At 37.7% G+C, this 25,786-nt stretch overlaps 1 protein-coding gene across 3 annotated transcripts in view; it reads left to right on the forward strand.

Annotated features, from left to right (window-relative positions):
* TENM2 (teneurin transmembrane protein 2) overlaps nucleotides 1-25,786 on the forward strand; it is a 698,905-nt gene that overhangs the window by 187,422 nt on the left and 485,697 nt on the right. For all 3 annotated transcript variants that reach the window (XM_040604228.1, XM_040604229.1, XM_040604230.1), the window contains exon 4: nucleotides 16,276-16,551. In XM_040604228.1, coding sequence (XP_040460162.1) covers nucleotides 16,276-16,551 — 276 coding nt within the window. The remainder of the gene's footprint in view (nucleotides 1-16,275; nucleotides 16,552-25,786) is intronic.

Genomic DNA, 25,786 nt, shown 5'->3' on the forward strand with positions numbered 1-25,786 from the left:
TTCCAAATCTCCCTTTCAGCCTTTTGCTGCAAAACTAGGCTTGACTGTTTCATTATTTACATGTAGTATGAATTCGGTTCTTGTAATATTAAGTCTTCTCACCATTTCATTGTCTCACTGCATGCTTTTTTATAGATTCTAGCCTTTTCATTTTTATTGGAAAAATAAAAATATTTAGAATACAACAAATTAAGCTAATTTTTTACTGTTGCTTTTAAAATCTTAATGATGTATGTATTATTTTATAAATTACATGAATGGCTCATGTCTAATGTTAATAATAGCACTACCATTAACAAAAGAAAGTGGAGTTTTGAGTAGTGAATCTTGTATACCTCATGTATGGTTATTTCAGAGGGATTAGAGACTAACAAAAGCCAGAAACAATATATAATTTAATGCATACAGTATGGCTAGGAAGTAAAGTGCCAGAAGTGGCATCTCAATTTAGACAGAAATTTGCTGGATTCATTCTAAAAACCTCCACCAATACTGCAAATTCAGGCTGTGAATATAACATTGTAGGGTAGCAATTTATAATACCATTTTTTTTTTTTTTTTATGGCGCTGCTGATTAGCAGTTTCACTGTGGTGCCTTAAAGCTCGACTTTTTGTGAAGTAGACATTTTATGGAATAGCAATGGCCAACAATTACACATGCCATAGTTTTTGTCATTTTCATATGGGTATCATTTATTAACAGCAACATCTAAATTAGCATTTCAGAGATTTTTCAGGCTAGATTCTTTTAACTGCTCCTTCTCGCAAAGTCTTAATCTCCTTCACAGCACAGACCTGTGAAGTATAGGAAATGACTACGGGGGAGCATAGATATGCCTTCTAATGAGGGTGGTCACGATGTGGACTTCCTTGGAGTGACAGCATCCCCTCCCCTCTCCCTCCCCCCTCCCCCCTCCAAGATGAGACATGAGCCAGGCAGCAGAGGGGTCTGTGCCGCGAAGGCGCGAGGTGCTGGGTTGCAGTCAGGAGCGGCTTGTGCAGGCAGCAGAGGGAACACGAGGCTCGGCAGCAGACTGGCCGAAGCCACGAGGGCTCACCTGTTCCTTCGTGGAGCTCTGTGAGGACCAGCTGTCCTGAACGGGTGGGACTGGAGCTCACAGAGGGACCCTGTGGGTGCGCGGGTCCCTGCGGCAGCGGGGTGCAGTTACCAGCTCAGCACTGGCTCTGCCGTCCTTTGTGTGCAGACCCAATGCCTGCATTGCTGCATCAGTGATAACCAGGTGAAATATAGGTCTTGGCGTCAGCCTCCTTTAAAGGGTTTAGGTGCTGGGGCCTCCTCGTGGCTTTGGAATCAATCTTTGACCTATGTCGCGGTTGTTACAGTAGGTATTAATACAAAATAATAAATTTGTGTAGTGTTCAACTTTTCTGTAGCTGTCTATCAGAAAGTTCTGAAGTGGATTTCTTTAAAGACTCCCTGTCTCCTGAGGAAAAGGGGATAAGGCAGTGTGTCCCTGGACAGGATCTATGACTCATTATGTCAATCAAACTCCACTTCAGAAGGGAATAAAGAGATTTGTATCTCAAAGCTGTGCATAACGACTTCTTGGCTTTTCATTTCATATTTATGAGCGGTTTACTTTGAAGTGTTTATCAGGCAATACGCAGAAACATGAGAGAGCATTGCCTGAAACCATGTTCAAGTGTCTAATCTGTTAAATGCTTGCTGAGCAGGCTAGTTCATCAGTGCATGCAATGCAAAAAAGAGGAAAAAAATAAACTTTCTGGGTTTTTGAGGTTTTGAAGCAGAATCTTTATATTAACAATATAAAAAGGATTAATAATGCCAAGCATTTTGAAATAAATGTAATATATGAGACTTACAAAAGTTGGTTATGTTCTGTGTTAAGTAGATAAATAGTTCTTTGCTTGAAATGGAGCCTGACAGTACTTAATACCAAAACTATACAGGGCCACATCTGCTCTTAAGACAGGAGTATACAGTGACCACAAGATTCGCACTGTTAATTTTGAAGGCTTGAGGCGTTCATAAAAGCAGACATCTGTAGGGTTCTTTTCCCCCTTCCAAAAAGGGCAGTGTGCTGATAACAGAAGTGTTAAAAACTGATAAAAGAAGAGCAGTGGCATTAGCCCGCAATGGGAACAAATTTTTCAGCAGTATTACCCATTAGCTGTGTGCTGTGCCTGCAGTGGAACTCTGAAGAGGCAAGTATTGTTAAATAGGTCAAAGATAAAAAGCCAGCATTTTAGGTAAAGTGGAAACAAAATGACAGTGTTTTTCTCATTTGAATATAGCCCCAGTGGATTAGCTAGGAAACAGCATGTGCCTGATGATCATTGTTTCAGTTGCCTGTTCACAAATTTTCTGCTGCCAGCCCTCTGAAGTCAAGCTCCACTTCTTCTGGCTAGATGTGACTCCTCAAGCCAGTCCTGTGAAAGGGAGGACATGGAGACCGCAGTGGTAGCAAGAGCACTCCAGCTTCAGCCCCCAAAACCACATTGGAAAATTATGGGGTCAGTGCACAGTATTTACTTGGGTGAGCAGTTGCTGAGGATGTGTGGTACATGGTGTCCACGCACGTTATGCTGCATTTAATTTTAAAAGCAACTTTACTTTAGATCTCATTTTCAAACTTATTCTTAGATATTAGTAATTTTAAAAAGAATCAACAGGAAAAGTATTAGTGCAATGCTCGATTTTTACCAGACCATCTTTCATGCCATTTTATGATCTTGTGTAAATCATTTCTGCTTACAAAAAAAAATAATAAATAAATGTATCTTTCTTCTCTGCAGAGATAGTTGACTTTGAATGACTTGATTTGTGGGTCCCCCATTTTGAACTTCCTAAAGTTATCCCTAAAAAGTCTTAGAGGACCGCAGCTGATTAGTACTGTGCGCTTCTGATCATCTAGCCTTTCGACTTTCCAGATCAAAAATCCTTGTAAACCTTTGGGTTGTCTACTGCTTTGGGTTGAGGTTCTTTCTTTTGGCTTCCCCTTTGCAGGGTGAAATGACTTTCTCCTTGATTATATATCCATGCACATTGTTTGCCAAACTCCCAGTTGGGGGAAAAAAAAAGTATACCAAAAAAAACCCCCAACCAAAACTATAAAACATATGCTGTGGTCAGTTTCCATGACCAAAGTAAGTTGTAGGAGAACTTAAATCAAGGGTGGTTTTCCAACATGTATCTCTGCTTCCAGCTCTGATGTTATTAAAGAGATGACAAAGAAGAAAATAGAGGAAGCAAAAACCTTTGAGGACCACAAATCTGAAATTTAAATAGATGTGCTGGCAAGTTCTAATATGCTTAGTAGAATCAGAGGTTCATCAGTCTAAAAGTGATGGATAAATCTGTGAAGTCCCCAGAGCCTGTCATGGTAGCTTAAGCTGTCTGAAGCTACTGGCCAGCTTAGCTAATGTGCTCTATCACACCAGTAATAAAGAAAACTTTTTTTTTTTTTTTTTTAAGATGGTGACTGAATGACCACAGGCACAGAGATGTGCAACAGTACCATGCAGCCACAGTGTTTCTGTCAGTATTCACATAATGGGAAGACTGGAGCAGAATGGGCAGGCTCTCTCATCTTGAGGTATCCTGTAAGCAGGAGATATATTTTTTTCTTCCATCCCTAGTCTTCAGTGCTGTCCTTACCTTCATACCCCATACTCCCTTTCAAAACAAACCTGCTTTTTGGTTAAACAGTGCTTGTGACTCCCATATAGATGAAGAGGAGATACATGAATTAGCCTAAAATGCTTCTTTGCAAATGGTTGGTAGGTTAAAATGTGTGAACTGGTCTGGGGATTAATGAATAATCCAATTTAATCTCCCTCTTGTTAAATCCAAAGAATGCTATAATTGGAGTCTGTAAAGTAAAAAATAATAATAATAAACTTTTAAAAAAATAATGGCATCGTATGATGCTTAGGTATACTTGACCTTTATCAGTGAGATGTGAATTTATCAATTCACCTGATCTGCAAGGCACTTATGAAGCAAGTAAAGGCACTTACAAAGTGAGATGACGTGTGTGTTAAAAATAGGCAGATAACACAGCCTGCACAGTAACTCTCTTTCAAATGAACCAAATTCTGGTCTGGCTGTCTTTATAGTATTTACTGTGTTATTTCCTAACAATAATGCCTCACTAACGTTTTGGGTTTAGACTGAAGATTTTTAATGCAGAACCAAACAATTGAGAAGGGCTAGGTAGTAAAATATTTTTTTATTACAACTGGGTTTTGTGTAGAACAGTTGACCTAGTGGGGGAAAAATCAGTTTTTTAAAATCAGTTTTAAAAAATCAAGGTTAACATTTTCCCACACATTTATCAAACTGCTTGTTTTAGTTGAGGTATCTCGATATCGCCTCTTGGGAGGACGCACACCACTACCTGTTAAACGCAAGGCTGAAGGTGATGGCTGGAGCTTAACTCGCTGCTTGGCACATACGCATCTCCATTCCATCATTAACCAAACGAAAGTCAGTGCCAGCACTCCTTCATACCTTAGACGAAAATGGAAGGGAAAGGACAACAGAAGGGCAATAACTGGCCCTATTGTTAAAATGTAGTTTTATAAAAACAAAGACATCATTTCAGAAAGTTGGAATAGACATAATCTATAAGCTATTTATTGGCACAGACCACCAATCTTCACTTCTCTTCATTGAAGGAGAAGGGAAAAGTAATCTACATTAAAATTAAAACACTGGAACTGAAATTCTAAGCCACTGGAACAGACAGAAATTTAGATAAAACAGAGAAACAGACTGCGTTAGCCAAGCAGAGCGGTGCGGCTGGGGTAGAAGGGCACATTGGCACAGCGGGGACCTGCCGGCACAGCGGCCCTGCGGCAACAGGCTGAAATGATGTTGCACCTGGGGATACAGTGGCTAGCAAAAAGAAAATCAGAAGAGCAGCAGGTTTTGTGTGTGTGCAAAATGCCACTGTAGGGAAGGAAAAGAGGTGCATGGACGGAGATAATGTTTCTTCCTTCCATAGTACTGTGGAAGCCTGGTAAAAAATGAGTCGGTTCCAGTGATGGAACTGATGGGTTTGCTGCACTGTTGCCTGTAGCGTTGCAGCTGTTGTACATGCCTGAAGGGCCGGGATGCACTCAGTTTCTGTGTTCGGAATTGTATATGCAGTCCACAGATTATAGTCATTGGTAGATAAAAGAAATCCTGTATTAAGGGTGTATATTTCATCTGTAGCAAAGTTCAGGACCAATAGCAATCTGAATTGGTGCCAACAGTTCCATTTATAATACCACAACTGACTGGCCGTGAAAATAACTAATTATTTTGCTAGGATTAAAAATGAAAAGCTGAAAGCAATTTATAATTCAATCAAATAAATAAAGACGTTTCCTGATCTCTTCATAAAATGAACACAAATGATGAATAAAAGAAAATGTGCTTGTGTCTGTTTCTTAGTAGGTATACCATCTCAAAGAGCCTAATCTGTTTCCCTTGATACTGAATTATAATATATATTTTTTTTCAAAATTACAGTGCTCAAAATAATTTAATGTCATTATTCTTTAAGTTAGGCATAAAGTTGTATAGATTTGTTCAATAAGCTTTTTTTTAATTCATATAGTGCTCCATTTAAATTGTCTGAATTTTTGGGGGAGCTCTTCTTTCCATTTTAGATTAATTCCTTTATCAGTTCTCAAAGTCATTCTGATTGTCCACCTAGCAGAATTAGAAATGCAGAGTTAAAGGCTGGCATCTCTGGCATTTCTAAAACCTGTTATGAGCAACATCATTCAGAATGTAAACACAGAGGTTCTAAGCAAATAATGGTTTCAACTTCTTTTTTTCTACTGTACAGAATACCATTTACATTGCCATTATTTCTAGGTGGCATGATGTTTACAGTGAAGAAGCACCTTGTGACTAAAACAGCTGACAGCTGCTAGTGCTAAGAAATCTTTATATGTGCCTGGGGACCTTTGTAAAATGTAGAGTATCCATGTTCCTTACTTGTGTAGCAAGGTGTAAAAGAAAACAATTAAGGTTTTGTCTGTGATGACAGCTGATTCAGGTTTTCTGAGAGTTCCCAATTAAACAGTTATGAAAGATGAAAGCTTATTACCTGTGACTTCTACTGGTTTTTTGAGCACAGTTTATTTATCAAGTCATGAGCAGTGGTTTATTTTTTACTGCTTTTTAAATCTTGATTGAACAGTATAAAAATAAGAAAAGGCTTTTCATTAATTCAGCAAATTATCACCAGCTAATTTATCCCCTGGTAGTTTCCTACAGATTTTCATTATATATATACTTATGGCCAACCGAGGCGTATTGCATTTTGGTTTGGGGTTTTTTTTGTTTGTGTTTTTTTTTTGTTTGTTTGTTTGTTTGTTTTTTATGGAGACCAAGGAAAACTCTCTATCCTTTTCTGACATAACTAAAATGCTTTTACAACAGGAGACCAACATCTTCATGAGCTAGACTAGAATGCAAATGACTCGTATGATTTTTTTAGTGGTAGAAATGGAGATTTTAGATTCTGTGGTCTAATTGTTGTACATCTTTGTGCCAAATGAGCCTAACTGCACTGCAAACATGGACAGTCAATACAGATACTAAATGCTAGGTCTATATGGGATAGCACTTTATTCTCTCCTTCTGCTGTCTTGAAGTTTGCATTTTCCATGGAGCTGTAGTTGCTATTACTTCATAGGAAAATACTATGCTAGTGTGACAGGAGATACTGTCAGGTGTTGAGCAGGTTGTTATAACATGAAAAAGCAATTTGAAATTAATTATTTCTGTGTTCTTTCATGGTAGCTATCACTTTATGTACACAAATGCAGTATATTCTTAATCTTTCTTGTGCTTCTGTGATGAATTTTATTTAGAAATTCATGATCTCTAAAAAGGAAACAGGCCTATACCAAAATTATTCCATTGTTTGAGTCATTTTGGACTGGAATAGAAAATATGCATTCTAACACCTTTTCATAAATTCTATCAAAATAAAAATAAACACCCAACCCAAACCCCCTCCAAAACCCACTGTTACTTTGTTGGTGTTTGGAGCGGAGCTGGGAAGTTTACAGCAAGAACATTATTACTTCCCACAATGCTTCACATTCTGTTCTTTCTCTGCTGCTTGTAAAAGAAAAAATAATAGGGACTGTATTTTAGACATTGATAACCACATTCTTCTTGGAGTCTATCACAGTACATAGCTGTGAGCAGGTACAGATTTTATCCCAAAAATGTACTGTCACTGCAAAGATACGTTAGATCATTTGGATAGTTGCGTTGGCACAATGTTGTCACCTTACTTTACAGATGAAAAGAACAGAATTTGTGCTTTTTTTACCCCAGTCACTGTTTTGGGGGGATGCTTCCAGTCTGTTTTTTCAGTATGTGGAATTTAGTTTCTACTAGTGCCCAGTGCAGCACAACAACCTAGTTGTTAACCTTGTACTTTTGTGAGTCCCTTTTGCCGTGAGTAATGTGCACAACTGATTTCAGGATGCTAAAACATCTACGGTCATATCTGCAGAAGCGTTTCCACTGTGGTTCACATAGGAAAAAAGTGTATGGTTGGTAGTTTAAAATAGAAAACATTTCTCAACTTTTCTTGTCACTTTAACAAAAAGTGCAGAAAATCAGATTAGAGTTGGTTTAGATTACTGGCCATATTCATTGTGTTGCTAGACACTAGGTAGCCCTAAAAAGAGTAGATTTTCTTCCCTTCTGCTGGAGGTTGCCCAGGAAGCCACCATTGACACAGACATACTTATGCAAATGTAGGTATGCATTGTGCTTGTTTAGCACACAAAACCCTGGGGATTTTTTAATTTGATTTTGATCACAAAGCAGTCATTGCCTTCTAAATGATAGATGGTGCATTTCATTAGAAATAAGTAGATACATGGAGAGGCCTGAAGTTGCTTTGAGAAAGGAAGACCTTATTTGCATGTTAATGTGTCGTGTATACTTGAGTTTACACACATTACTGATGGTAACACCTCAAAACTTTGATAGATGGAACTATTTAGGTTGATATTTGCCATGAATTTTGTGTGCTTTGGGTTGATTTCTTTGGAGGCCAGGGAGTGTCTGACTGGTTCTGGGAATGATACTGGAGAAAGGGCATTGTTGCCTGCAGGGAAAGCATCACGTGCCCACTGTATTGATCAAACCGAAGCATATCCATCCCTTGAATCAGAGATTCCATGTTGGGAAAAATCTTTCCCCGCTATCTGTCTGTGCCTCTCTGCTGAAATATGGCAGAGTCACAGGAGGTTGGCTGCAGGACCGGTAAGAGCTTGTGTGTGAGCCGCCAGCGGGGTCAGCCTGAGCCGGACTTGCCTGCAGCCATTCCTCCTGCCCCGCTGCCCCATGCTGGCATGGCCAGTACCAGGGAGGCGCAGCTCTGAATCTGCCTTCAGTGGCACCTAACGGGCAAGGAGGAGGAGGACAAGTGCACCTAGGCAGGGCATGCAAGGGTGAAGCAGCAGGGGAATTGCTTGGAGCATGGAGTACTTTTTTTCCCTGTCTTCTCCAGTTTTCAAAATGGACAGATCTATAGGAACAACACATCCCTTCGTAATGGATTAAGCTGTTCTCCTTTTAGCATTTCTCAGAGCTTGGATAAGTTGGAAAGCTTACAATAAAAGAAAGACTGCCTACAAAAATAAAACATTAGTCTGAAGAATTACATTTTAACCTGGGCTGTATTGGGTACATAATAAATAGGAAGCATGCTTTCCACCTAGCTCTGTCCTTTTGTCCTCCCAAATCTGATTTTTTCCTTAAGCAACATCAGCATTTGAGGAGCAAACAATAAATGCATACTTTGCCCTAAACCCACGTATCATTAAAAAGAAGTTAATCACCATAAGGTGAAAGTTTTTAGATGGCAATTGTTCTGCCAAAATTAGCGTGTGCTCTGGAAGGAGGCTCTTCTGTTCTCCCTTTCCTTAGTTTAAAAGCTATAAAATGGGGATGATGAAAGCTTACCTCACAAGAAGGTGGAGAGAAATAAAGTAGTGTTTGAGATGCTCTCAGAGACACTGCATTCAGCACAACCATAAAAAATTTGTATGAAGTAATTAAAAATACCGTATTCTCTTTTTCATACATAAAGACTGAATGAGGAAGGTTAAAAAAAATATTTGAGAGTAACTCCACAGTCACTTCACTGAAGGAGGAAATTCTACTGAAAAAACAGTATATGATCACATAACTGAAGATTATATAATACTGTGAGCTAGAGTGACATCTCATTAGATGCCTGGTTTTATAAACCTAATGTGTTTTTTTTTAAGTGGATATGAATCTGCTGGTTTAATACTGTCAGCAGAGTTCTTGTCTAAACAGAGAAACATCCGTGTGTGGTGTTAGGCTTGTGCTGTGGTTTAACCCAACCGGCAGCTCAGCCCCGCGCAGCCGCTCGCTCCCCCCCACATTGGGATGGGGGTGGGGATCAGAAGGAAAAAAAAAGAAAACTCGTGGCCTGAGACAAAGACAGTTTAATAGGTAACAGAAAAGCCACGCACGGAAGTAAAGCAGAGCAAGGGACTCATTCCCCACTGCCCACAGGCAGGTGCTCAGCCACCCCCAGGACAGCAGGGCTCCATCACACCTAACGGTTACTTGGGGAGACAAATGCTATTACTCCAAACGTCCTCCACTTCTTTTCCCCAGTTTTATATGCTGCACATGATGCCAAAATGTTTGGGGAATATCCCTTTGGTCACTTTGGGTCAGCTGTCCTGGCTGTGCCCCCTCCCAGCTCCTTGTGCCCCCCATCCAGCTCGCTGGTGGGGCAGGGTGGGCAGCAGCAAAGGCCGTGGCTCTGCGGGAGCACTGCTCAGTGATGAGGAAAACATCCCTGTGTTACCAACACTGTTTCCAGCACAAATCCAAAACACAGCCCCATAGTAGCTACTGTGAAGAAAATTAACTCTATCCCAGTGAAGACCAGCACAGCTTGGGGATCTCCAGGTCAGAAAGAAGCAAGGCAAAAAGAGGATTATAAAAAAGGCAATTAAAGGATTTTGCTGTCATTGATGACAGAAGCTAGAAAATATATTTCTTATTCGAACCACATGTTGCAGTGTGTGTATGGATTTCTCTTTGCTGCTTCTACTCAGTTTGCTGCAAAAGGGACTGAGGCTGCCAGAGTTTCACTTTTGAGAAAATAATTGTGCTGCTGTTGAATTCTAAAAATTGTCTGCATACTGCAGAATTTCACATTGTACGTGTACATTCTAAATTTTAGGATTCCCGGAGTGGGGTTTGTGTGTACGTATGCACATGTGGGCTGGGTGACAGCATGTCAGAGGTGGCCCTCAGGACCTCATTGGCATTCCCAGACTTCCCAGTAACCTCTCTAAGGCATTTCCTGATGTCTTTGTCACAAATGTGCTCTATGAAAGTAAGATTTATCATCATTAAGTGATTAAAGTTCCCATTCACATAGTTATAAAGTGTTTAGCTTTCCTGACTGGCAATACCTGGAATTTAATAATCATAAATAAAATACGTTATCTGCTAATATCCTTAGTAGGCGTTAACAGAAACATATAGGAGGCCCTGCTAGGGTTAACCCCCAGCTATAGATTTTAAAACCTAGAACAAGGTATAGTTTTTTCATTATTTTTATTTTCTATCTTCCTACTTCTCTGGTATTTTCAGTGTTTGATCAGTGGAGAGTTTGTTCCTCACTACCAAAGTACTGTCATTAGGGAAAGACGGTTACAGAGTTAGGAAATAGGAGTGTGAGGAGACTTCACGTAAACTGTTCAGTTTGTATAGTAACATGGGTGAATGTTTCAAAGGGGAGGGAAAGCTAGCCCGTAAACCTGCTGTAGGTAGGTGAGTCTCATGGCAAGAGTGGCGAGTATCTCCTCTTCCTTCCCTGCCATCCTGACCCGTGGCATGTTTCCTTTCCAGTGCTAGAAGAGCCTGTCTTTTCCATGTGCTTTTCTTTTTGAATTTGCGCTTTCTTCAGAAATGGAATATTGCAGTCATTGTAATATCAATGATGTTAAGAGAGAGAATTTTCCAGGCATGTTTCATGCTAATATTGAATTTGTCACAAAGTCTATTCATTGTGATTATGTGGTTAAAATTCCTGTGTGTTGCACAGAAAAGATGATTCTGATTTAAGTATATTTAAACCACCCGAAAGATGCAGTACATTTTATAATGATATATTAAGGAGGGAGAGGGGGATATTTGTAAAAGAAAAATCTAACACTAATACAATTTTTTCAATAATAAATTTAAAAGAATAAAATAACACACAAGTTTCAAAAATGCAGGAAGACAGTAGTATATCCCTCAGCTTAGGTTTGGAGTCTCGGGAAGATGAACAAAAAGGGTAAATGTTAAAAATCTGTACATAAGTGGATATAAAAAAAGAGACTGTAATCATCTATTCTCCCTGTCATTAAAATAAATGAATGCATAAAGAATTAAGATAATTCTTAATTATAATAATGCAAAATTCCAGTTTGTTGAAAAGAATGACCTCTTCATATACCACAGACGGGAGCTAAATTGTGGTACTCATACCAGCAAAAGTGATTATAGCTGTGAACGTAATAAAAATTTGAGAAGGGATGGAATGTCTTAAATAAATGTATTCTTGTTATCCTTACTTCTTGTAATTGATTATAGTAGCAAAAAACATGCGAGTTATCCTTTTGATTTTAGACTTAGCCCAGTTTTGAACTGCTGATCCAGTGTTGAAGGCAAATTTATCATATCTGTGCATTACTGGTTTCAGATATCTTCCTCGGAGGCATCTTGTAGCGATCACAGCTGGATTAGATTAATCTTCAGAAGGGCAATTCATGCAATTTATAATTACTCAAATGAGACCGCTGCCTAGAGGTTAGGTGAAAATAACCTTTGCATATATGGTAATGCTTTTTAGTCTTAGCTGAGATAATGAGTAGCATTGTACATTGTTGAATTAAACACACTTTTAGTAAGTATTTATATACTAAATAAATAATAAATCTATGTAAAAGGAAATGTGCTCAAAAGATAATAATGTACTAATTAAAAGGAAATATCTTTTCTACTCTATTGAGAGACTATTCACAGCATGTTGATTATGGGCAATGATGATCAAGTACATAACATATTACACTTCTAAACTGGTATACTACTGGTCTATTTTTGTATGAGAGACTACATACACTTTAAGGGAGCAGCTGGTTTTAATTGCTTTTCTTTAATGAGAACCATCCAGTGATTTCTGCAGGTGGGGCTGAAGGGACTGGGGATGGAGGCTAGTAAGCTCTGTTGCATTAAAAAGGCAGAAAACCTAGTGACATTTTCTTTTTTGTGGTGTGTTCTTTGAGAGAAAGAGGTTTCTTTCTTTTCCACCAATAAGGGTCTGATGTTACTTATCTCTTCACTTAGCATCACCAACAATGTAGTAGAAGCTACAAGAATCTGAAAGAAAACACCCTTAAGTTTTAAATGTGCACGAATGGATTCTGCCTGCACATTGCAGTCTTACTTTGCAAGTGAAGTTTCAGTAAAACGCAGTTACTTTCAACTCCAAGCAAGCCCTAGAGATAGACTACGCTGTGTAACGCTGTAAGAAGCCATCCGTCTGCCTTGCCTGCTAGCGCCAGTAGTGCGGTTTAGCTCACGGACCAGATTTCTCTCTGTGAATACACAGCGGTACAATTCAAATTCCCAGCGCATGGCAAGCAACAGGTACTGCTGCCCTCCTTCCTTCACTTTTCTTCTGGGAGGTCTTGATTTGCTTAATCTCCTTATCCCTTAAAGAGCTGTGAGGAAGATACTTCTTGAAGGAGATGCTAAATCTTAAACTCAGATCAGCCTGTGTCTATGGATCTTCACTCCAGCTCATCAGTGCTGTAGTTTCTGCTGGCAGTGGGGGCGAGGAAGGCTGCCTTGTTCTTGGTGACCTTTCTGTCATCACGATCCCATATAGTGTATTCTCACAGTATGAGTGGGTATGAAATAAGTCAGATTATTTTTTTCTTCATTATTGGTAAGACTATACTTTATTTACAAAGTAAGAGTAGGGTTCTTTCTGCTGTGAATTATTGGATAAATGATTTCCGTGCATGCAGAACTGCATTTATCATCTATATGAATTTACAAGTGTGGTCTACTAATGCCATTAATACCTTAATGCATAATAGTGGCTGCGCAAGTGTGATTATTATATTAATGAAAGCAGTTCATATGCTATTCAAGACGTCGTGGGCAGTTTCATTTTAGGGAAATGAGGTGTGTGGGAGAACACGATCCAGATTAAGAAAAGGTCTGGGGAGTATAACCTTGGTGTTTCTGTCTCCTTTTCCTCAGATATTACAGTAAGCTAAGGGCTATGAAGTTATCAGGTAGTATAATAGATAGATAGATAGATCTGAAAAATGCTTTTGCATTTTTATGTATGTATAAAATCCATGTATGTACATAGATGTGAAAAACTTCTCCAAAATGTTCTTATGTCATTATCCATGGGTACCCAAGGACAAGTTATTCTGACGTTGTATGCTGTCTTACAGAACACTGTCAAATAAAATTTCACAGAAGCAAACACTGAAAATTAATAAATTAATTTAGAGTCTACCAGAGAAGAATATGTTCTTGCCAGAGAGGGAAAGCTCTAGAATATTTCAGGTCTATCATCAGGGTGCTTGAAATTTTCTCTTGTAAGACTGTAAGGAGATTTTGGAGAAGCAGCATAGAAAATCCTTTCCCAGAGGTTCTAAAGCAGATTCCATTTGGACTTTTAAGTTTATCTGATCAACTCCTCAATTTTTTGAAATTTGGTCAGTTCTCAAATCTTTTTCTCTATGTTTCTGGAAGATGCCAAGTTCTCAGATAATAAAATGCAAAGGGATGAATGATTTCCGTGAATACTTTATTTTCCTCCAACTTTCAGTGCCTTTACCATTTTCCTCAGTCAAATAAAGTAAGAATTTCTCTCAAGGTTGCTTTTTTGCATCAGATGTTATAGTCGGATTTTGACGTCAATACAGGATGCTAATCAGAGTGAAATCATCTGGGCTTGTAATGGCTGTTAAAATCTACAGAATATCATTAAAATGTTTTACTGTGTATGTAAAACAGGTTAATTAAGCTAATATATTCATAATTGGTGTGTATTTGTAGACATTTATGCCACCAGCAAGCAAGAAAACTTGAAAAACTTCACTTTCATGATGAGTTTGATAATTTTGACATGTGTCTAATGTTGACATGCACTCTGCGTAGGTCAGAAAGTGTGGGGCTAGCAGGCTTCAATTCGCTGCATTTTTTAAATATATATTTTCTATTTTGACTCTTTTTTTATGAGTCTTAAGGCTAGTTTGCTAATACGGCTAAAACAAAACTAATCAGTTGAGCTGGCTTTGTTAGAAGTCTTCTACTGATGTTGTACATGATTAAAATTTGCATTTTCATAACTTCATCTGGAGCTCTTATTAAAAAAAAAAGGCAAAAAATCTCTAGAGTGAAGTGCACTCGAGAAGCTCATTTTTTGGACTGTTCAGTTCATTGCTTTAGACTAAACCACAATATTTCCAATTAGTAGAATAAATATTAGAAGGCAGGTTAAAATGTACTCCTAACTAGGTAGGTTCAGGTTAATTTAGTGTTGATGAAAGAGAACTGGCTTTTTTAATGTCAGACTTTTTATATTCTTTTTAAACATTGCCACTAAATGCTTCATTCCTTTAGAAGCATCCAATCGGTGATACCTCCTTACCTGATGTTGTTGGCTTCTCTTGCTGCTGGCCAGTTATGGCTTAACTGGGAGTGACAGAGAGCGTCTCCCTCTTGCCTTGCTCAGTGTTGCTGTCTAGCCATTGGATGAAGATATAGCTCAGCCTTTCAAAACCAAATTATTATTATTTTTTTAATTTGATAAGCTCTAGGAATAAATGTTAAGTAGAGCCCAGCTTTGCTTTCTGTAGGTGTGAGCGTACATCCCATATCCAACAAAATGCTTTAACAGCACGGTGTGAGGCTGGGGAGGGCTGATACAGCTAGGTGAACCAGATAGATTTAATACTGTATTATATTGTGGAATTTGGAAAAAAAATATATAAAAAAAATCAATCCAATTCATATCTTAATTAATAGAAGACAATTAAGTGTGTTTATTATTTAGTGTATGAACTTCCAGTGTATAGCTGAATTGTGATAGATATATAGAGGAAAAGGACAAAATATAAACCGGTTTCGGACAAAATAAAACTACTGTTTTAGAAACACAGATCTAGTTTCCCTGTGAATTAAGAAATTAATTAAATAATTGGCAGTTATCCTGTCAGCAATTTCAGTCTTTGTTCTTCATTTTTAGCTAATGTAATGAAGCTAAAATCACTTTGCTTTTCAAAACCTTTGAAAGCCTTGGAGACCAATGAATATTTCCCTATATTTTTTACCATCCTGTTCATTACTGTAGGAAACAAATACATAAGCAGAAATCAGCCAGCAAGTCTATACTTTCTGAGAACCCTGGGGGACTCCGTGTGCTTTAAAAATGTATGAGACTGTCCACTGAGTTGTTATTAACTGCTAAAGGTCACATGTTTTGACATTGTTCCTGAAAGTTTTGTCTTTAAACCCAATGACCTCCTGATTTTGGTATCAATGCACACTTTCTTCTTGAATATGATGAAAAAAGGTAGAAAACAATTACAATGATTCTGAGGTCTGTCTTGGTTTCTATAGCAGACATCAAACTACCCATCTCACCAAATGTAAAAATGCAAAACTGGCGACGAGGTTTCGTGTCACGTCGCTGGTAGGTTTGTGTTCTTTCAGGTGATCCTTATCTGTAAGCTGTTTTCCCAAATAATTGCTTATTTTCTATGAAATAGGAAACTGTGTGAAAATGAGAATTAAAACTCCTGTTTCTGGGAAAGACTTGTGTATGAGAAAATTAGCTTTGTAAGAAAACCTTTTTTCATGGAACCAAATGCTCAACTTCAAAGCTCACACTCTGGTCCTACAAATATAAGGTTAGATACATAATAAAGCAAGTCATGTCATTAGCAGTTGTCATGAAGTTTACGTTAACCACATAGCTAAGTGATTAATATTTTGGGACCGAACGAGTAACTTAAAATTCAGAGACCTTTACTACCTTTGTTTTGTGTATATTATCCATTTTAACTATATTCAGTAAGTTTTAGGTAAGTCTTCCTAGACCTGCGCACCAGAGTGCTCTCTCTGTAACTCATTACAAAGGCTTGGCATACAGCATAGTATGATTTTAATTTTTTTTTTTTGAATTGCCCTTCTAGGAACAAACTTCACCCTTGCAGAGCTAGGGATCTGTGAGCCCTCCCCCCATCGCAGCGGCTACTGCTCAGACATAGGAATACTCCACCAAGGCTATTCCTTGAGCACCGGCTCTGATGCTGACTCAGACACGGAGGGAGGAATGTCTCCGGAGCATGCCATCAGGCTGTGGGGAAGGGGGATCAAATCCAGGAGAAGTTCCGGTCTGTCAAGTCGCGAAAACTCAGCTCTCACACTTACTGACTCCGACAATGAAAATAAGTCAGATGAGGAAAATGGTAGGCCTTTTTCTTCAATATATTCTTAATGCACATGTATGAGAATGTGATCATACTGAAAAATACATGAGTATTCTTTAAAGTTTGACTGAGGCTGCCTTTTAACGTTGAGTGTGTTTTAGCATCAATATCAGGAAACTATTACCTGTATATCTTATGGTAGATATTGTGTTTTATCTTAGAATTTACTTTTCACACAGTGATCTTTCACAGAAGTTTGTGCTCAGAGTACATTAAACTTGAGAATCAAAAAGAAATCTGAGAGAAATAGTTTCTCATATACTATTTTTATAATCAGCTTGAAGTAATATTAACAATTAACAACATGCTAGTAGCTGTAAAAATGGTACTAGTTGTAACAATCAGATCTAATTTTTTGTGGTTTTCCATGTTTTTGAAATTGTAAAAAAAATAAAATGTATTTGCTGTTTGCTTATTGGTAAGTACTGGGGGCTTTTAGAAAGCGAAGCATGCATCAGACTGAGGCAAAGCAATTCTATTTAGTACTGGTTATTCAGTTCATAGAAATGAGACTTTAGACAGTGCAACAATAATTTCTGGCAAAACACCTAGACATTGGTTGATTCCTAAAGTAAACTGCAATAAGTCAGCTGTCCTTTCAAATGCCTTTACCCATATTCACGTTCTTTGTACGTATCAGTTAAACATTTTTACCTGGGCAATTTTCTGGGCTCACATATTTTTAAATCGAACTGAAGAGGAAAAAGAGGAAAAACGGATTTGCAGGAATTTATCCTCCATCCTGCAGGGTGATGAAGGTGCAAACTCAGCTTAGTTACAAAATGAACTAAAGGTTTTGATGCCATTCTGAGAAGGTGAAGAGAAATCTCACCATTATACCCTGAGAGCAATTATTCAGGCAGCTGATCCTAGCTAATGAAACCAGCTCTCTGCTACGCATACTACTTGTGATAAAACTTAATTTGTTACGTTGGGTGCCTCTCAGAAGAGGATTTTCTTAGCTGTTTATCTTAGGCTCCTCCTCATACTTACTGACAGTTCTCTAGGTTTCAGCAAAATGAGTGTGCCAGGCACTAGACACACAAGCAACAAGGCAAGAGTGAATTACAGTTCTTATATTGATAGAAAAAAGTTCAGAAAAGTGCAATTGATTTTGTTAGTAACAGCAGTCTTTTTTTGTTGATTTAAATTGAATCTTCAAATAATATCTCCTCTGTGCAGACATAGCAGGATACATTTCTTTCTCAAAGCCAAAGAGGAAGTGTGTATTTACTAATAATGGTGTCTACAAGGAAGCCAGTATTTAAAAAAAAATAATAAAAATCAGTGACTGAGTAATTGATTTTTCTTTTTTTTTTTTTTTTTTTTATTTTTTTTTTTTTTTTTTTTTTTTACTATTGCTATTCACAGAAAATATGACAACTTACATTGACTTTAGTATAGTTTTGATAAGGCTACTGTGCATAACTGCAATTAAAAAAACCTGACTAATGACATTCTGGCGTCATGGAACGATTTGGATTCATTTCTGTAGCCTGAATTCCCTTCCCTGAAGGTGATTGTCTCCATTTCAGTGGAAGCACAGTGCCACACCTTTTGTCTGAGAAAATTTACTCTCAGGACCTACTTTCATAATACTGTCACAGACATTGATAAAAGAATGAATCTGTTTGCTTGCATTTTGTTTTCTTTCTTATAATGAGCAGATTGTTAAATAATTGGAAGTACAGTGCAGTGAATCCATTGTGAACAGGTCATTTTTTCTAACAAAAGTGTTTATAAGAGAAAAAGGACATGATCAAACAGCACACAAGAAGCAAACCAGTATGTGGAATTCATTTTTCCTTGGAAAGGTTTTTGTAATAAGTGTTTCTGTATGTTTGGTTGTTAAAAAAAAAAACAAAAACAAACAAAAACTAAAAAAAACCATGCAAGTATGAAACAACTATTATATACACAGACGTGTTAACTTCAGTAAACTTTTTTGTCTTACTCTCCCACAAATCCTGGTTAGCTCAAAAATCAATGGTTTTTCACATCACTGATTTTATGAAGTTTTGGGATGCATTATCATATAGATTGACAGTTGCCCCACTGGTTCAGCACCACAGTGTGGACACTTACAAAACCATCATTAATTTCTCACGCTTGTGCCCAGCAGTGGTTTCCTACATAATAAACACGCTGTCCTTCAGAAGCAAATCGATAACCTGCCTAGGTATTCATCTTGAAGGGGAAGTCACAAGAAATCTGTACTTCAGGAGAAATGTGCTCTGTGATGTGGTTTCAGATTTGCAGGATACTAGCATAAAACAAGACGTGTCTTGGTATGAGAGTTTTATCTATTTATGCCTAACCTTGCAATAGTGAAGGGAACTCATGATGCATAGACAACTGAATTTATTTAAAGTACCGTTGACGCTTTTTCCCCAATACAGTTCAACTGTTGTGTTATAAAACAGTCGTTCAAGTCTGAAAGGTGATTTTTTTTTCATTTATATCAAGATGTTATCGCAATATCTATCATTGTGCTTTAAAAAAAACATCAAACCCTAACTTTCACTTTTCTTGTAAAATTAAATCTGTTTTGTACTTTTAGTACCAAAAAAAAGTAGCACAGACAGAGGAGGCTTAATTTCTAAAAATTGTTCTAACAATATGATTTTCCTCCCATTCAAATCTATTTGACAAACCTTATGACCATTTTCTGCACTTCTAGATTAAGTATGATTTAATTTTATCATAAATTAGAATTCTGTGAACCTTGAAACATAGCTGGTTTGAAATGCTTATAGATAAATTGAAATAATGGAAACACTTCGTATGAGAAAAAATGGAAATAACATATAAATTCAACGTTTTACTTCGTATACTAAAATTCTTCCTAAGAAAACACCTTATTGACAATCCAGTTTGAAAAGCAACACTTTTATTTTCACAAGTCTGATTAGTTTCTAAATTCTTATTAACTCACAGCTTTTACTACTGTCTCGATCTGGCCGTCTCTTCTGTAGAGATGGCAACGTGAATATATAACAGCACGTGTCACCAAATTGTTATTCAACATGATGTACTGAGTTGTGACATTTAAGTGAATAAATCTTTTTGTGATACACACAAATGTAAAAAGTCAATTAGCACTATAGAAACAGAAATATCAGGTCTGATGTCATGTGCCAGCTTTGTAGAGATTTATTTGTGGGGACTCGCAGGTACGAAGTATAGGGGATATACCAGAATTCCTGAATGCTTATTTTTCCTTTCCTTTCATTAAATTCTGTAGGTGTTTACTCCAAAACATCATGGAAAACTTTTCAAAAGTAGTGTTTGTCATCAATTGTTATGTGTTCTTTCCGAAGCCTGCAATATTCTTCTTTCCAGGGTAAAGCTTAGGTGCTGGTTATGTTTGGGTAGTGACCTTGAAGCAAGTACACTTTCAGGGCTTTAGTATTATTACTATTATTTTTAAAAGGAGAGCAGTTCTTTTTATTTTTATGTTGAAAATTACATTCTTCTCAAAAATACAAACTATTTTTTTAGTAGTATTCTACTGTTGTAGAATAAAGTAACTTTCAATTTAAAAATCCGTGAAAACAGAAGACTCATAATTAAGAAGGATTTATGCACAGGACACTTTTGCAACAGATCTGTAGTCTTCTCTTTCCCTGGCTTCAGGGTTACCGAGTGACCAGTTACACAGGCTGTTAGGGAGGCAATTAAATTCAACTGACATTATGCAGATGACAGTGAAAAGCAGAGCAAACCAGTAATCCAGAAGAGAAGACATAATCCTAGATGGAAGAATGGAGAAGGGAAAAGTAGTGTGTAAACTCAGAGCAGATCTCAGTAGTATTTCTGAGTGCTGAAATCAATTCATAGACTCAAAGAGAATCTGCAAGGAGGCCTTTCAGTTTGATGTGAATCTAGGTCATGTTAATTCTCCTGTTATGAAAGAGAAAACATCTGGAATTATGCTGGTGACATATTTGGGGTTTGGTAGAAGGTTGTTACCTGTACCACTTTTTGTATTAGTATTGTTATTTTATATAATGTATAACATCACTAGTAGTATGTGACACAACAAAAAATGTTTATCATGAGATTTGTTTCTGTTTTACATTTGTGTGTCAGAAAAACAAACATGTCTTGGGGGAGGAGAACTCCCAGGACTGAAATCATGTTACTAAAATAACACCAAACCAAAAAGATGATCAAGGAATGCTTTTATCTTAGTAGTAGGATTTCTGAATGGAGTGGCAAGACAAGGATGAATGGGAAGGAATAAAGCAATCTCAAACTTCAGCAAAACAAGGAAAGTGTTCAAGGTCATGCTGTGGTAACCTGTGTGTCTGTTTTAAAGAAATCCCCAATAAACCACTGTGATTTTGATAGCTCTTTGTAGATAATGCCTATGGAAAGCAAGTAATTTTGAATGTACAGAACCGTTTCTGTGTTGAGAGCCCAGCTGTACCTTTTGAGGTGTGGAAATGTGGTGCATTACTGGAATGAACCTGGAGAGTCCTGACACTGAATCTGGTAGTGCCATGCACTTTCCCTTTCCTTATTTCATCTCCTTTTCTTCCGGGGGAAGACCTGCCGTACTCCACTGGAGCCAGCCTGCCTCCAGCACCAGGTGTGAAGGTTCAAGTCACGTGGAAAAGTGGTGTAGGATGCTTCACAGATATTTTCAGGTTCAATATCCATCAATATTTGCTATGCTAGACATATTTTTGACAAGGAATTCTGGGGTTTTTTCTACATTTCTTTGGGGTGTGTTTTTTGTTTTTTTTTGTTGTTGTTGGTTTTGGTTTTGTTTTTTTTTTTTACTGTAGTAATTAAGGTTGAATACCAGACAATACCATGTCTGCATATCCCTTATTGGGGGGGTGGGGTGGGGGTGGGGGGAAGTGCCATGAATAAGGTAACATGAAATTGGGCAAATTGTAAGATAAAATATAAGATACTGTATCTATGTGTTGTACTTCTGATTGAATCTTATGAAAAAACAGGGAAATTACATTTTCCTTTCTGCTTTTTCCCTGCTATGAAATTTTCAGTGGTGATTTCATATACTAATTTCTCAAATGCTCATGTAAAGTAAATCTTAAAAAGGCAAACAAAAAAAAATCATAACTCAAACTGACCTCATATTTTATTGTTGCTTCAATTTTATGAGCAGTATAATCTGAGCTTTTCTTGGGATGCTGTTGAATAACAGACTTAGACTTACAATAGAAAAGGAAAGATATTATTGCATCGGAGGAGTTTACAAAGAGGCACCAGACAGATGGCAGCCGAGGAGTTTATTTTCTTATTTTTACTGTTTTAATTTTGACATGTTGTTCTCAATATTTTATTACTTTAATTTTTATTCAGCTTTTTATTTCACACTTCATAATTTGCAGAGAAGGTTATGGTGAAACTGTGATTCTAGTCTAGAGAAGATTTTGGTTTTGTTGTATGCATGCTAATGTCCCTGAGTGTCCCCAGTTTGAAAGGAGAAGGTTTTAACATTCCTAGTAATAGAATTCTGTTTGGGTTAAAGAAGTGGGAGATTAAGCTTCCTTCCTAAATATTCCCACTATGAAATATTCACTTTTTCCTTTGGGAAATCCTTTGCTTGTTAAAATGGGGTGTTTAAACAATGGTGATACAGTAGAAGCAGATCTGTATAGTCTTTAATTGGGAGGGGAGGGGGGGAAGTCAAGATGCCCTTCTCATTTTGAGGCAGTATATCTGTGTTTCGTGTACCAGGAGAAGCAGGGAAGCTGTAGCCTTACTGTGTATTGCATTGGAGAGTGCTAATTTCAGCTGTTAGTTCTGGCTGGGAACGTTGCACCCATTTCCCTTCCAGATCGACCCAGGTAGCTTGGAAATGGTAGGAGGGATAGACAGGAGAGAGGAAGAGCTGCCGTGGTTGTGGGATCGGTTCATAGCTGGCAAAGTGTCCAGATGGTCCCATGGAAATGATGAGATTTAAATGAAATGACATATACTCAGAAAATGGAATCACGTACGTCATACATCAACTAGACTTCTTAAGAAGGAGAGCTAGGGAGGTTAGCTCGTGCATGGGCATGCTTCATCTCTTCTTTAGGAAGGCTTGTAAAGTACTTTGCAAATGACAAATTTAGAAAGTCATTAAGCATAGTATCAAAGCTCGGTTGCTTAAGTGGATCCAATTTTGATGTGCTCTCAAAACCTGAGGGCACTTCTGATAGGAAGTGGTTTCCTAATGAGGGAATTGACTAGCAGGAATGACTTTTAAAGGCTTAACTACACATCAACTACAATTTTGTCCAGGTAAATGTCTTATGCATTCAGTGCAGGGGGAGGCTAGGTGATGGGGTTAAGGACCAAAGATGGATATGTAGTACTGGTAAACCTTAAAGCCTTGTGGAAGACAGGAATATGAAATTACAGTGTATAAAATCTTAAACATTTGTTACAATTTTAATATAACCCAGTAACACTGCAGTGTAGGTTGGCAGGGTGATGCAATGGAATTAATGCTAAGCATACAGGTATGTTGAAAGAGCTAAATAAATACTATCTGGAACACAGTGTTTGGTGATATCCTAGAGAGTAAGGATGCAGACATGGCAAGTGAAAGCTCTTCTTAGGTGGTCTAAAAAGATTAAAAAAATGCCATCATGATATTTGGTTGCTTGTAGCTGCTATTCAATAAGCAATTTGGCAGCCATTAGGTTTTACCTTCAGTTCAGTGCTGACCAGAGCGATGTGCACCAGGATCTCAGGTTTTAGTCTCCCAGAGGTATATGTATTTCTAGCCCTCATGATTATACAAGAAATTGCTGGTATTAAAAAAGAAAAAAAAAAAACAAAAACCACAAAAACAAAAAACAACCAAACAAAAAAACCCAAACAACAAACCACCACCAGAAAAAAACCCAAACAAACAAATAAAAAAAAAATCCCCAAAAAACAAACCAAAGCAAACCCCCACCCCCCACCCCCCAATCTATAAAAACTCCAGACCTCTCATGCATGGCATGGTGAGGTCTTATATCATGGGTGTTCGTCATTTTCTTGTCTATTCACTTGAGTCAGGGCTTCTGTGACTGTAAAATTTGTGAATTGCCATTTCTCCAAGGTGTCGCCGATTTCAGCTCTGCAGCCTGTGCCACGCTCTGGCTGGGGCCAGGATCGTCGTGCTGTTTGTCCACACAACATACAAGGAGCTGGCTGAAGCTTGTCCTGGTTTGCAGCCTCTCTGCAGAGTGACTTTTTTCGGTTATATGAATGCCCCCTCTATAATTGCATGAATCAAGGCAACTGGGAATGGAGACCTGGGAAATGAAATCCAGTATTTAGCCAGGAAACTGAGGAAAACAGAAGTACAGGCTGGTGCATTAGGGCTACCTGGGAAATACTGCAGCAGCTGGGTTCATAAATTGCTGAGGCTAGCTGCCTTTTTCCTGAATTCATAGGGAAAGAGCTTTTGCATGCAGCTGTATCTACCTCATTGTGTGAAGGTCACGACATGAAGAACTTTAAAAAAAACCACCTCAAAATAACCATGAGATTTTTCAATTAATATTTTAATTATGAGCTTTTCCATCTACTAGAGAGAAATGATGAAACTATGTTAAACAAGAACTCCATTACAGCACATTCTTCAGTTTCTCAATTTTTAGTTTTAGTAAAGCAAACTTAGATGATACAGGTCACCCAGGTAAGCAAGCGGCAGCGCCTTTGTTCAAAGTGGAGCTGAGTTAGAATAATGCCTTTTTATACTTTTCTATAACAGAGATGTGTATCTGATAAAGTTAATCCAGCTTGGTAATAAATGCATTGTGAAGGGCTGATGAGCGATAAAACCTTCGCAGGCAGGTTTGCCTCTATGTACATGGTGTTTAACAAAATTTTTCACGGTGAAACAAAAAAACATATGTATTTCACATTTGCCTTGTAAACTAAAGCACGCATCACAGGAATCCATACACTGAAAATATTTTCTGTCTTCCCTTTCAAAAGACTTTGAAATTTTACCAAAAGCCTCCTCTAAATTTGTCAAGGCAGATACTGGCACCCTCTCTCATGTAGCATATCCTACTATTAATAATCTTCCTAATTACAAAGACTTGGATATTTCACTGATTAGTGCGTAATTAGGTCAAGGTACATACTGTTTTTTCTAGTTAACCCTTCATTTATGCAACTTTGCCTGAGTCTGACCAATCAACTCTGATAGTCCATTGGATGCCTGTTTGCTCTGTGTGTAAAACTACACACGTATATGATTACTGTTTCTAAATATTTCATTTCATACGCTTTGTGTTTAAATTCTGCACACGGTTCTTTTCAAGTAATCCGGCAGCTTGTTGTAGACAATGTACTTGAATCGATTGTTCATGTGAGGTTGAAATGTAACATTCTGTTCAGGTAGAATAGAATTAATCCTCAGTTAGAAAATGGATAGGCAACTATAGCTTAGCTCTATTAGTGCCAAAGTTTTTAATATGCATCTATTCGAATAAAGAGAACTTGTTGAAAACTAAATAATCCCATAATTACTGAGTTTCAAGAGAGATTATTATTATTACTTTACTCTTTTATTAAGAAAAACTTTTTTTCACTTAGCTCTTAAGTAGCAAATGATAAAAATGTGCTGTAAGTTCCATTCCTTAGATCAGAGGAGAGGAAATCTGATTCATGAGTCTGAGTTTTAAGTTTGTACCAATAAAGTTTTTTGTACGTTAACTTTTTGCAGGAGCTCCTGGCAGACTTGGACCTTTTCTGAGGGATACTATAGGAGCAATCTGGAAATCAACTGTTTTTACTTTTAATTTCATTATATTTCACATGGATTAAAAAGAGCTTTCAGCTCTGTTTAAGCTTTCCCACATTCTATGACAGTCTCCTTCCTTGCCACTGATAAGGGAAATACTTTTATGTATTTGTTCAGTCTTTCTGTAGCATTTGAAATTGCTGACTCTGACGTTCTTGCTTGAAGAAGCTATGGGGATGAGTGGCAGTGCTTCAGAAAGGCTGACATTCTGCCTTTCAAATCGAGTGAAAGATTTCTTATGAGCAGCTGTTTGTCCACATCCAAAACACTTGCCTGTTAAGTCTTTGGCTCGCAGACCTCTCATCAATGTTCTTCAACGTCTCAAAAGCTGTTGGTAGCACTACAGAGACCATGCTGAAATCTTAACCGTATGTGAACATGAAATCCTATCTATGATTAAAATAGAGGACCAGTTTTCCAATTTATAGTTTGGCTATCTGA

Source organism: Falco naumanni, chromosome 8, assembly GCF_017639655.2.
Source record: "Falco naumanni isolate bFalNau1 chromosome 8, bFalNau1.pat, whole genome shotgun sequence".
Classification (NCBI taxonomy): domain Eukaryota; kingdom Metazoa; phylum Chordata; class Aves; order Falconiformes; family Falconidae; genus Falco; species Falco naumanni.